General features: G+C 37.7%; 1 protein-coding gene across 5 annotated transcripts in view; it reads right to left on the minus strand.

The window, feature by feature from the left end:
• Positions 1-14,143, minus strand: part of SEC22C (SEC22 homolog C, vesicle trafficking protein) — a 45,984-nt gene that overhangs the window by 12,510 nt on the left and 19,331 nt on the right. For 4 of the 5 annotated variants that reach the window (XM_020999105.2, XM_020999104.2, XM_020999108.2 and 1 more), the window contains one exon: positions 33-98. The exons of the other annotated variant lie outside the window; for it this stretch is intronic. In XM_020999105.2, coding sequence (XP_020854764.1) covers positions 33-98 — 66 coding nt within the window. The remainder of the gene's footprint in view (positions 1-32; positions 99-14,143) is intronic. 5 annotated transcript variants of the gene reach the window in all.

The following is a 14,143-nucleotide window of genomic DNA, read 5'->3' on the forward strand; positions in this document are numbered from 1 at the left end:
AACCTGCCAACCAAAGTTGAACAAGAACCCACCTGAAAAATGCAGGCTACAAAGGGGATGAGAAACGCCATTATGCTCCCAATTGTCTCAGGATCATCCTGAATCAGATATAAGAGAAAGTAAAAAATGAGACACCAAGAAAAGGAGAAGCAAGAACCCAAGACACATAAGACTGGCTTCCTAATTAGGCCTGATATGGCTCAAAAATACGGACTGGCTGCCACCACCCAACTGTTACTCCCTTCCCAGCAAACTCTTGGCCACCGTCAGTAGCATGTGCCTACTCAAATCCCCACCTAGGCTCTCCCCTCCTGGCATCAGCAGCAAGTGTCTTCCATTCCACAATGGAACAGAACTACCAGATGAGTACAAATTAAGCTCAGTACTGGAGAGGTGGCTACACATACACAGCTCTATTTTAACATACAAGTCAGAACTTAATCACACACTTTATTGTATTCAACCTAAATATACTGCTTTGTTGCTTTTGACCATGGGTGATCTTTGCCTCTAGTTGTTTGTTTAAAGTAAGTTTTTACTGATATTTTCTGTCTCTTACATTGTCATAACATCTCATGGATCCTTCCCAGACAGTCATCCCATATAACAGTATTTTTAGAAAGAAAAAAAAAATCAGCACAACAGAGCAATATTCTGAAAAAGTAGAAAAATACATGCAGTGTATAACACCTGTGGAACTCCCACCTCCATGAAGGGGCAGGTTGGGGGTGTCTTCTCCTCTCTCTTCATTTGAGTCCCACTTGAGCTTTATAATTTTTTAGTTTTACTTTTGATTTGTTTGTATGTAGTTGTTCTTTCCATTTATGTAGTTGTAGTTACTGCATGGAGACAGCTAGGTGCTCAGGGCAAGTGCTGGGCCTGGAGTCAAGAAGACCTGAGTTCAAATCTGGCCTCAGACACTCAGTAGCTGTGTGACCCTGGGCAAGTCACTTAACCTCTCTTTTCCTTAATCCACTGGAGAAAGAAATGGTGAGCCACTCCAGTATCTTTGCCAAGAAAACCCCAAGGACAGTACGGTCCACAGTTATAAAGAGTCCAACACAACTGAACAAGTTACCATGTGTGTTGTTTTCTTGGCTGCGCTTACTTTACTCTGCACTGGTTCATACAGATCTTCCCATGCTTCATGGTATTTGCCACATATACCATTTCTTACAGCACAGTAATATTCTATTACATCTATGTACCACAATTTGTTCAGCCAATCCCTGACTGATGGATATACACTGTTTCCAATCCTCTGCTATCACAAAAAGAGCTATTATAAATATTTTGCAGTATATGGGGGCTTTCTTCTTATAGATGGTGTCTTTGGGGTACAAGCCCAGTAATGAAGTCTCTCGTTCAAAATGTATGCACATTTTAATCCCTTTATTTGCATAATTCAAATTATTTTCCAAAATGGTTCTTTATTGCATAGCTCCACCAACAATGTATTAGTGTGCCTATTACTCCACAAGCCCTCCAAATTGACTATTACCATTTTTGGTCATCTTTGCCAATTTGCAGGATGTGAGGGGAAATCTCCAAGTTGCTTTGATTTGCATTTCTCTTCTTATTAGTGCTTTGGAGCATTCTTTCATGTTGGTTGTGAATACTTTACAATTCTTCTTTTGAGAACTTTTGTTCATATCCTTTGAGCACTTATCTACTGGGGAATAGCTACATAAAAATTGTTTATATAAACCAAACCCTCATCAGAGAGATTTCATACAAAGGTTTTTCTTCCTATTCAACCACTCCCCTTCTTATCTTAGGTGCATTAATTTTGTCTAAGCAGAAGCTTTTCAGTTTTAAGTAGTCAAAGGTTTCTCTTCTATCTTTTGTAATTGCCTCTGTCTCTTATTTGATCAAAAATACTCCTACCCACAGCTGTGAGAGCAATTTAGGGATATAATCGGTTTCTCTTCTAATTTCTTCATTATGATCTTCATATATGATTCATATATGATCTTCAGAACTAAGGTCACACATCCATTTAGAATGTATTATGGAATACAGTGTAAGGTATTGGTCTAAGCCTAACTTCTACCAAACTGCTTTCCAGTTTTCCCCAGTTTTTTTTTTAAATCATCAAACAAGGAGTTTTGTTCTTTTTTCCCCTAAGTAATTTGTGTTTTCTACTTTATCAAACACTGGATTATTGAGTTCTTTTGTTTCTAATTCTCCTTTTTCTAGTCTGCTTCACTGAGCTACCTATTTTTTAAACAATATGGTTTTGATGACTGCTGCAGATAATATAGTTTGAGGTCCAGAAGTGCTGTCACACCCTTCATCCTTGTTTCTTTTCATTATTCCCCTTGATGTTCTAGATCTTTTGTTTTTCCAAATGAACTCTATTATTATTTACCAGCTTCTATAAAGTATCCCCTTGGTAACTGGATTGGCATAGCATTAAAAGTGTAAATTAATTTTGGTAATATTATTATTTTTATTATATTAGTATGGCCTAGCCATGAGCTGTTCCTTATTTCTTTAAGAAGCACTTTGTAATTCAATCTATATATGTTTTTTATGTGCTTCAGTAGGTCAATCTCCAGATATTTTACACATTTTGTAGTTACTTGGAATGAGATCTCCCTTTCTATTACTGTTTCTTGTGTTTTGTTATATAGAAAATGCTGCTGATTTTTGAGGATTTGTTGTGTAGCCCGCAACTTTACTGAGGATATTTTCCCAATTAGTACCTTTGCTGATGCTCTAGGATTTTCCAAGTAAACCACCATATCATCAGCAAATACGTATAGTTTTATCTCCTCTTTACCTTTCTGTATATCTTTAATTTCTTTCTGTCATCTCGGTGCTGTTGTTAGCATTTCCAGAACTATATCAAATAATAGTGAGGAGAGTAGGCATCCTTGCTTCCCTCCTGTATTTACTGGGAAAAGTTTGAGTGTATCTCCGATGCATATGATGCTTGTTTTAGATTTTAAATGGATAATTTTTATAATATTAAAAAAGTCCCTCTATGCCCATACTTTGTAGGGTTTTTAATATAAGTATTATACTTTGTTAAAGGATTTTTTTTGCATCTATTGAGATGATCATATGGTTTTGGATGCTTTGATTTTTAATATGATTATGTCAACTGCTTTCCTAATGTTGAACCACCTTTGCACCCCTAGTATAAATCTCACTTGCTCATAATGAATAATTCTTTGCATAAATCATTGTAGTCTGTTTGACAGACAAGAATTTTTATTCAAAATTTGAGTCAATGTTCACTAACTGATACCAGCCTATAGTTTTCTTTCTGTGATTTATCTTTCTTTAGGGCTATATTTGTCTCATAAAACGATTCTGGTAAGGTGCTTTTTTTCCTCAGTTTTGAGAATGATTTGTGAAGTATGGGTACTGTTTTTTTTAAATTAATTTATTTTGATTTATCAACAATCACTTCCATACGCTTTTGAGTTTAAAATTTTTCTCCCCCTCCCTCCGCACCACCCTCCCCAAGATGGTCCACAATCTGATATAGGCTATACATATACATTCCTATTAAACATATTTTCACATTAGTGATGTTGTAAAGAAGAATTAGAACCAATAGCAGGAATAGTATGCTTCGATCTGCATTCATACTCCACCATTCTTTCTTTGGATGTGGAGAGCATTTTCTATCATGAGGCCTTTGGAGATGTCTTAGATCCTTGTACTGCTGGGGAAGGGTTAAGTTTATCAATATTAGTCATCGAACAACATGGCTGTTATTGTGTACAATGTTCTCCTGGTTCTGCTCATTTCAATCAGCATCAGACCATACAAGTCTTCCCAGGTTTTTCTGAAGTCAGCCTGTTCATCATTTCTTATTGCAAAATAGTATTCTATTACATTCATATACCACAACTTGTTCAGCCATTCATCAATTGATGGGCATCCTCTCAATTTCCAATTCTTTGCTACCACAAAAAGAGCGGCTATAAATATTTTGTACATGTGGGTCCTTTTCCCATTTGTATGATCTCTTTGGGATACAGCCCTAGAAGTGCTATTGCTGGGTCAAAGGGTATGCACATTTTTATAGCCCTTTGGGCATGGTTCCAAATTGCTCTCCAAAATGGTTGGATCATTTCACAACTCCACCAACAATGCATTAGTGTTCCAATTTTCCCACATCTTCTCCAACATTTATCATTTTCCTGTTTTGTCACATTGGCCAATCTGATAGGTGCAATGTGGTACCTCAGAGTTGTTTTGATTTGCATTTCTCCAAACAATAGCGATTTAGAGCATTTTTTCATATGACTATAGATGGCTTTAATTTCTTCAAATCTAAGAACTGTCCGTTCATATCCTTTGACCATTTATCAATCGGGGAATGACTTGTATTCTTATAAATTTGACTTAATTCTCTACATATTTTAGAAATGAAGCCCTTAGAAAGACTGGTTGTAAAAATTCTTTCCCAATTTTCTATTTTCCTTCTAATCTTGGTTGCATTGACTTTGTGCTGCAAAAACTTTTCAATTTAATGTAATCAAAGCTACCCATTTTGCTTTTCATAATATTCTCTATCTCCTGTTTGGTCATGAATTCTTCTGTTCTCCATAAATCTGACAGGTAAACTATTCCTTGCTCTCCCAGTCTGCTTACAGTATCAGCCTTTATATCTAAATCATGAACCCATTTTGACTTTATTTTGGTATATGGTGTGAGATTTTGATCTATGCCTAGTTTCTGCCATACTCTTTTCCAGTTTTCCCAGCAGTTTTTGTCAAAGAGTGGGTTCTTAATGGGTACTGTTTTTAAAATTTTTTTTAATTTAATAAAATTCTCCTGTGAATCCACCAAGATCAGGAGAGTGTTTTTTTTTAAATTTGATAGTTCCTTTATAGTTAGATATGTTTCCTTTTTTGAGACTGGATTATTTAAGATCTCTATCTGGTCTTCTGATAGTTTGGGTATTTTATATTTTTGAAGGTATTGCCCTATTTCTTCTATGTTCTCTATCACTGTCTTGTGGAGCTTGCCCTGTGGATTCCCCTTTTCAATTATGTCTCACTCCCAGAACAATGTCAAGTATTGCAAGTGTTGGGGAGGACAACAACCCATCGTAGCACCTCTTGTCCACTATGTCCCTGATTACCTGGCCCATCACTGATCTATACTTCCCCTAGTTATCTTTTTTTTTTCTCTATTTGTCACAAAATCTCCTTCCTGGGTCCATGCTCTCCCATATCCCGAGGTACCAGTTGCCCCCAGGAATATGAACTTCCTCCCTCCTCCCAAAGTAGGATAAGTAGACTTTTCAAGCACTAAATCGCCCAGGCCACACCCATCACAAGGTCCCCATCTCCCTTCACAGACCATTTCTCTTCCCTCATAGGAGCATTCATCAATGGAAACCTCTTCCATCACCAAAGCAAGGGTTTCTTTCTTCCTCTCTCCCATTGCAATACTTCTTCCTCAACCACTCCCTTGTAGGCTCTTAGCTTTCTGAGATCAGAAGGGTCACCTTCCCCTCATTGCTAGTCCTTGACTTGACCCCCCATATCATATAGTTCTCTCTAACCTTCTACTTCTCTCCATCCCTTTCATGTGCCCTCCTATGCTGTAATATAGTCCCACAAAAAAAAAAAAACTCACTGATTCACCTCTAGGCAAAGTATTGCCAGGTTCTGTCCATAATGCCCCATACTTGCCTCTTCCTTATTCCCTCCACCAGACTTTCACTTTCACCCGTTTCCTTGGATATATTTAGAAACAGGTTTCTTACTGGTCTCTCTGCTATCACTCTGTTGCTGTTATCATTGGAGGCTGCATGCATTCACTCCTGCATTTTTGTTCTTTGGGGTATTCAAGAAGCAAATAATCTTTTTAGTTTTTTTTCTTCAAAAAGTATTTTAATTGCTTATTATTGAATATTCATCTTTTTTCATATATGGTTAAGCTCAGATTTGAAGAGTAGGTCACCCTGAGCTGCAACCTGAGTTCCACTGCTCTTCACATTCTATTCTCTCCTACATTTTCTGGTGGGTACAGTATCAACCTGCATTATTGGAATTTCCTTTCTTTTATATCTGAAGGTTGATTTTAGAACTTGTTTCTGAACTGAATTGCCAAATTTAACCACTGTGTGTCTTGAAGATTGCAGCACTGTATTTTTTTTTCCTAAAAGTGATCTGAATTTTTTCTCTATGTTCAGAACTTCTGGGCATGTCTCTCCTATTATTTCCTGCCTTGTGGTGTTAAGGGTTTTTGTTTTCTCACGTTCTTTTAGGAGACCTATGATACTTAGGGTGTCTCTAGGCATCTTATCTTCATGATCAGCATGTTTTGCTTGCATAGTGAGCATATCTTTTTAGTGTTATTGTTTTGCTTCTCTTCTAGAACGTCTTTCATTTCTGTGTATGTGCATGCCCAATCTATTGTTTTCTCTTTTGTTTCTTAGGTCAACCACACAATTGCAGATGATGGGTTTTTTTTAATCCTGCCCAGTATTTTTGCTGTTTTGGATATAAATTCTGTTCTCATAATTCTCATTTCTCTTTTAAACCATTAAAGAACAGTAAGTTGTGGTTCTACGTTCTCCTCACATTCCACAGAATCCTTGGTCTCATTAAGTGTTGGATCATTTTCCTTTATTTATTATTAATAGATGTCTGAGCTTGTTTACTGGATCTGGAGGCCATATTTCCTTCTGTTGATATTTTCCCTGTTAATTTATCTGCTTATGTTCAAGTTCCTTGAGTTTTCTTCTTCCTGAAATCCTTGGTCCTTTCAATCTTTTTTCCTGTCTTTTTTCCCCTATCACTCACTTCCTGACTCCCTCCTCTCTAACTGTGGTTTCCTTCAGGGCTGGATCTTAAAGCATCTCAGTCTCCTCCCACAATATACAATTCACAATTCACCTGCCTCAGTCTCTGAACTGAGTAACTTCTGGGTGGTCAGAACTGGCCCCAGCTGGATTCTGTGCACATTCTTTCAAGCTTAATAGAGTGTTACGTGCCTATGTCTAGTCTACCATCTTGTTGCTCATATGATTCAGAAGTCACTGTGTTTTCAAATATAGTAACACTTCATTAACCTGACAACATCAGGGGAGTTTTGTGGCGGGGTTTAAACCCATATGATAGAAATCTATAATATATTAAGAAAACTATTTTAAAACAGAGAATATGAAACATAATGTAATTTGGTATGGTAGAAAGAGCAATGGGTCTTTCACAGGAGACTTTAATCTAGGGTCCAAGAATTCATCTTTAAAAATATTTTGTTAACTTTATTTCAGTACAATTACTTTTCTTTGTAATACCATGTATTTAATAACATTATTGAGAAAGGGTCCATAGGCGTCACTACACTGCCAGAGGCATCTATGAAACAAAAATGGTTTAAAACTCCTGCTCTAGAGTCAGAGGGTCTGCGTTTTGAACCTAGGTCTTTCCACTAGGAACTGAGTTTCACTACTAACCATTTCTTGCTGCTGTCAGGGAGCATGCCTCTAAATCACTTTTAATTAGCAATTTTTAATCTACTGTGGGCTGAGAAAAGTAATCACCAAGTTTGTTGGTTGTTCAGTTATTACAATTGTGTCTCTTTGGACCCAATTTGGTGTTTTCTTGGCAAAGATACTGGAATGATTTGCTATTTCCTTCTCTAGCTCATTTTATAGATAAGAAAGCTGAGGCAAATAGGGTAAAGTGACTTGCCCAGGGTCCCGCAACTAGGAGACGTCTGTTGCCATACTTGAATTTGGGTCTTCCTGACTCCAGGACCTATGCTCTATCCCACTGAGCAACCTAGCTGCCCCAACGTTTGTCAGATCTGTGTATATACAAGAGCAGTCTTGAGAGCCTGGTAACTCTATAATGAATGTACTTTAGTAGAACAGTCTTTGTCTAATAACCTGGTTTTAGTGATTCAGATAGACATTATTTTGGCCTTCATCTTGATTTTCAGTTGCCTTCTGGATGGTTGAGGTAGCCATATAAATGATATCTGTGAGGCAGCATACTTCACTGGATCCATGATCTCATTCATGTGGACATTCCCTCCAACAGTGCAGATTATAACTCCTCCATACCTTATCCCGTAGGACTCTTATTGATGTTTTCCCAAACTCCCACATAAGAGGTCCACACAACACACTGAAGGTCTTCTTCAAGGTTTCTTAATGTCACAAAAGCACCAGCGCAATGTACAGTATTACCCCTGCTACAAGACCAGCCAACCTCACTTTCCAGTTATTCTCAGTCATTGGCAAAGTTACTCAGGTATTTCTGAGGATATATTTTAGGCTGCTTCTTGCACAGAAGTTATCTCTAATAATATGCTGCAGCTGATTCATGCCTACCATGTCTCTCTATTTGTCCTCTGGGTGATATACAATTTTGATTCTTCAGAGTTACGGTATGTGAATATTTACATGAATAGATAATTATCACCAGACAAAAATGTCAGTGTCAAAAAGAGAAGCCTTCTAATATAATAAAAATGACAATTCTACCTAAATTAATTTACTTATTCAATGCCATACCAATCAAACTACCAAAAATTATTTTATGGAGCTAGAAAAAATAACAAAATCCATCTGGAAGAACAAAAGGTCAAGAATATCAAGTGAATTAATTTTAAAAATGCAAAGGAAGGTGGCTTAGCAGTAGCAGATCTAAAACTATATTATAAAGCAGCAATCATCAAAATTATCTGGTTGTGGCTAAGAAACAGAGTGGTGTAGAGCACCTGCCTTGAAGTCAGGAGGACCTAAGTTCAAATCTGGCCTCAGGCACATAACACTCACTAGCTGTGTGACTTTGGGCAAGTTACTTAACCCCAGTTACCTTGCATTAAAAAAAAAAGAAAAGAAATACAGTGGTGGATCAGCAGAACAGATTAGGTACAAAGACATGGTAGTAAATGACTATAGTAATCTACTGATAAACCCAAAGAATCCAGCTTCTGAGATAAGAACTACTTAACAAAAACTGTTGGGAAAACTGGAAAATAATATGGCAGAAACTAAGTATAAATCAACATCTCATACCACATACCAAGATAAGGTCAAAATGTATACACAATTTAAACATAAAGGGTTCTACCATAAGCAAATTAGGAGAGTAAGGAAGAGTTTACCTGTCAGATCCACAGAGAAGGGAAGAATTTATGACCAAACAAGAGAGAACATTATGAAAAAAACGGATATTTTGATTATATCAAATTAAAAAGCTTTGCACAAACAAAATCAACGCAATCAACATTAGAAAGCAGAAAACTGGGAAACAATTTTTACTGCCAGTGTTTCTGATAAAGGCCTCAATTCTAAAATATATAGAGAACTGAGTCAAATTTATAAGAATATAAGTCATTCCCCAATTGATAAACAGTCAAAAGATATGAACAGGCAGTTTTCAGATAAAGAAATTAAAGCTATCTATCGTCACATGAAAAAAATGCTCTAAATCACCATAATGCAAATTAACTCTGAGGTACCACCTCAGGTTGGCTAATATAACAAAAAAGGAAAATGATAAATGTTGGAGAAGATGTGGGAAAAATTGGAACACTAATGCATTGTTGGTGGAGTTGTGAACTGATCTAACCATTCTGGAGAGCAATTTGGAACTACGCCTAAAGAGCAATCGAACTGTGCATGCCCTTTGATCCAGCAATACCACTTCTAGGTCTGTATCCCAAAGAGATCACAGAAATTGGAAAAAGATGCCCATCAATTGGGGAATGGCTGAACAAGTTGTGGTATATGAATGTAATGGAATACTATTGTGCTATAAGAAATGATGAGCAGGTGAATTTCAGAAAAACCTGGAAAGACTTATATGGACTGATGCTAAGTGAAGTGGGCAAAACCAGAAGAATGCTATACACAGTAACGGCCACATTGTGTGATGACTGACTTTGATAGACATAGCCTTTCTCAGCAATGCAAGGATCTAAGACATCTCCAAAAGACTCATGCTATCCACATCTAGAGAAAGAACTATGGAGTCTGAATGCAGATTGAAGCATACTATTATCTTTTGTTTTCTTTCTCATGGTTTTTACCTTCTGCTCTGATTCTTCTTCCACAACATGACTAATGTGGAAACATGTTTAACATGATTGTACATGTATAGACTACATCAGATTGCTTGCTATCTTGAGGCGGGGAAGGAGGGGAGGAATTGAGAAAAAAATTTGGAACACAAAATATTATAAAAGTGAATGCTGAAAACTATCTTTATGTGTAATTGGAAAAAATAAAATACTATTAAGTGCAGGGAAAATACAAAGATCTAGGATATTAAAGGGTCAGGGAAGGTTATCAAAAGACTCCTGATGGAAAATGCTACCCACATCCAGAGAAAGAACTGATAAGAGTCTGAATGCAGATCGAAGAATACTATTTTCACTTTGTTTTTTTCATGGTTTCTTCCCTTTTGTTCTGTTTCTTCTTTCACAACATAACTAATGTGGAAATATGTTTTACATTATTGCAAATGTATAACCTATATCAGATTGCTCCCTGTCTTGGGCAGGGGGGAGGGAGAAAAATTTGGAACTCAAAATCTCATAAAAGTGAATGTTGAAAATTATCTTTACATGTAATTGGGAAAAAAATAAAAATAATAGAAAATAGAAAATAAAAAGACAGGCCTTTTTGTTTAAAGAAAGGCCTTAGGGTAATTAAAAACACTGCATAACTTGTCAGATAAAATATAGCCCACTCTCTTCCTCAAATCTGGGCCCAGATTGTAATCTATTTAAATGAACAACAAGGGAAATAAAGGTATGTATTAAGCATTTACTATAAGCAAGTATTAAGGATAAAAAGAGAAAAAACTGAAGACAACTCCTGCCTTCTAGGAACTCACACTCAGTTTCAGGGAAATAGAAATGCCCAAGAGTCCTAAGGGTGCTACACCAGAGCAAACAGCAAGGCCCAGGAATCTCTGATAAACCAATAAGTAAGATGTCCAGGCTATGCCAGGGATATGGAGGGGAGAGAAACAGGGCAGATAGCAGGGTCTACTGGTCCTCTATCTCACTGGAAGGCTTGTACTTGGTAACTTTCAGCCCATCCAAATGGTAAGAACAGTCTTATTGACCTTCCCCTGGATTGGGTCCGGGGGATCCTGAAACCATCGGGGGTTGAAGTAAAGGAAAGGTAGAGAGTACAGTACCCCAGTGGGCAGTGCCTCCCAGCCAGCCCTAGTGATGGGAACAGCCCCAAGGTCCTTGGAAGTGGGGATGTACTTCTCTTAGATATACGTACTTAAAAAAACAGCTCAGTGAGCTATATAACATGGCATAGACATGTCTCTTCCTGTGTGAGCAGTTAGGCCAAACTTCTGAGTGGTTGTGAATCTCATTTAAGGGTTCTGCAATGTTTCAGCTCTTGATAGTCCTGTGTGCAGATAACATTGTGTTGATTATATGTGGAGTACTTAATCATTTAGATTTGTGTTCTATGCAGGACATCCCTTGTGACAATGGTGAACACCTGTGGCGAGTATACATCTCTCTAATGCCTTGCTTGACATTAACAATTCAAGGACAAACAAAATCATCTCTATCGTTGCATCTATCAAGGAATCTTGTACGATCTTAAACATACATAAGAGTAAACTTGCTGGAGAAGAGCCTTTGAGTTGCATTTTGTTGTGTGAAGTGAAATACTTTTTTACAGTCAACAACCAATAATCACAATAGAATCAAGAGCTTCAGTAGCTCCCTATTACCTCTAGGACAAAATATAAACACTGCTCTGTTTAGAATGTGAAGTCTTTCACAACCTGGCTCCAACCTGTATTTCCAAATGTGTTTCAGATTATTTCCCTCTATGTTGTCAAAACTGGCCCAATGCGCCCTGCACACAAAATTCCCTCTCCCATCTCTATGACTTTCACCAACTACCCCTTAGGCCTGAAATATGCTTTTTTTAACCTTCAACTCTTGGCATCCCTAATTCTGTTCAAGATCCAGCTCAAGTCCCAACTCCTATACAAGGCCTTTCTTGATACTCCTAGATGTTGGTGCACTCCTCACCCTACCTCCCAAAGTACTTTGTATATTCTGTTTCCTTTTGGTCTTTGCATCCCTAGTGCCTAGTACACAGTAGGCCCTTAATAAATGCTTTCTGAATGGAACCTAACAGTTCTTTCATTTAGCTATAACTTCCTTATGCTTCCCAGTTTCCTTTAGGTAAGAATGTCAATACTGGCAAGATTCAGTTCCTCTAGAACTATGCTGACTTACTAGTTACTGAACAAGGATGCTATATTTAGAGTGCCAACAATTAAATTAATGTTTATAGGACTATGTGATTGTTTGTTAGTATCCTCTGCTCCAGACATTGCCAGACCAGAAAGACAGTTACTCAGGGTTGAAGGCTATTCTGTGGTTTTGTTTCATGGATTTCCATAGCCAAAGAATTCATCTCCTGGGCACCAATCTACTGGTGAGCAGCCTCTATGTACTTACCCAGGCTGGTCATCAGACAGTCACAAGTCTGTCACTTGGGCCAGGTAATACCTGTCAGCGCTTATACTATATTGGCACTGCCTTTGAGAACCCAAGGCCATCACCATGCTATAGTAAAACACAGGAATAGGACCTTTGAAGCAGCAAAATATAACTATAAACAAAATTTTATACGTATATTTATAAACATATCCTCTATTAATGTCTTCATCCAATACCTCGTCATGAATTTGGAAGTGACCCTGGGTTCTGAAGGCCATGTTTACAGGCAAAAGCTCCAGCAGGTCCCAACATGCTGAGAACATGGACCCAGCAGCAGACTAGGCTCAATGGTCCAAGGACCTACCTAGCCACCTGGCGACCTAGAAGATTCCTTCCCCTTTTCACAAACAACCAAAGTACTTCTTTCTTTCCAATGGGGCAAATTCGGAGAAAAATACTTCAACGGAAAAATATGACCCATTTATATAATGAAATACTTCATCAAGTCCTGCACCAAGATCAATACTGTCACTGAGGTGAGTGCTTCCCTCTACCAATAAAGGATGCAACCCCTCCACTAATGGACAGGCTACATGAACTACTGGGACCACTAAGTATTCATCATCCCATGACCAACTTTCTGGTAATGAGAATCTCTACAGTTAGCTAGACTGGTTGTTGGATAACTGCCACAGCTCACTGCAGGGACCATATTTCCAGTATATCAGGGTCTACAAAAGCTTGAGCACTACTAGCACAGTCTTCAGTCATTCTAGGTCACCTCTACATCAGCACTCATACTATGGCTTGACTAGAGGACTTAGAAGTTCATACTTTAAAAATGATTTTTAAAATTTCACAATCACTAAAATCTATTCTTACAATGAACAATTTCTTTCTTCATCAAAGCTAACGAGAATGCTAGATCCAAAAGAAAGAATGATAAGATCAAAACATGACAGATTTAGATTAGATACTCAGAAGAAATCATAGGGTAGTACTGAGACAAAAAGATAAAAGTGACAAAAAATAATTAAATCAATACTTCACAAAGTGACTGCATATACAAGTTGGCAGTAACTATACATTATTTGTCTTTTTTCATGTACTCATTAAATGCCAGTCAGTTGACAAGCATTTATTGAGTATTCACTGTGTGCCAGGCACTGTGCTAAGCAGGGAAACAAATACGGTAAAAGATAGTCCCTGCCCTCAAAGAGCTCACAATCTACTGGGGGAGACAAACGTGTAAACAATTATGTACAAAGTACAAACTATTTACACGATAAACAGGAAGTAATTAAGAGAAAGAAAGCACTCAAATTAAATGGGATTGAAAAAGGCTTCCGGCATAAAGTGAGATTTTACCTGGGACTGGAAGAAATGCAGAAAAGTCAGAAAGTGGAGAAGAGGGAAAGAATTCCAGGCATAGCAGAGAGCTCATGAAAATGCTTAGAGTTGGGAAAGGGAATGTCTTGTGTGTGGAACAGCAAGGAAGCAAATGCCACCGGACTGCAGAGAATACTGGGAGAAGTAAAGTGAAAAAAGACTGAAAGTGTAGGAGGAGGGGACAAATCATGAAGGTTCCAATCAACAGATAGGAGCAGATGAGTAACATGACCAGACCTGCACTTTAGGAAGATTGATTTGTCTGCTGAGTGGAAGATGGACTGGCGTAATGACAAATCTGTGGCAGGTGGATTAACCAGTAGGCTATAGT

The sequence above is a fragment of the Phascolarctos cinereus genome, unplaced genomic scaffold (genome assembly GCF_003287225.1).
Source record: "Phascolarctos cinereus isolate Bilbo 61053 unplaced genomic scaffold, phaCin_HiC Scaffold_4;HRSCAF=312, whole genome shotgun sequence".
Lineage (NCBI taxonomy): Eukaryota > Metazoa > Chordata > Mammalia > Diprotodontia > Phascolarctidae > Phascolarctos > Phascolarctos cinereus.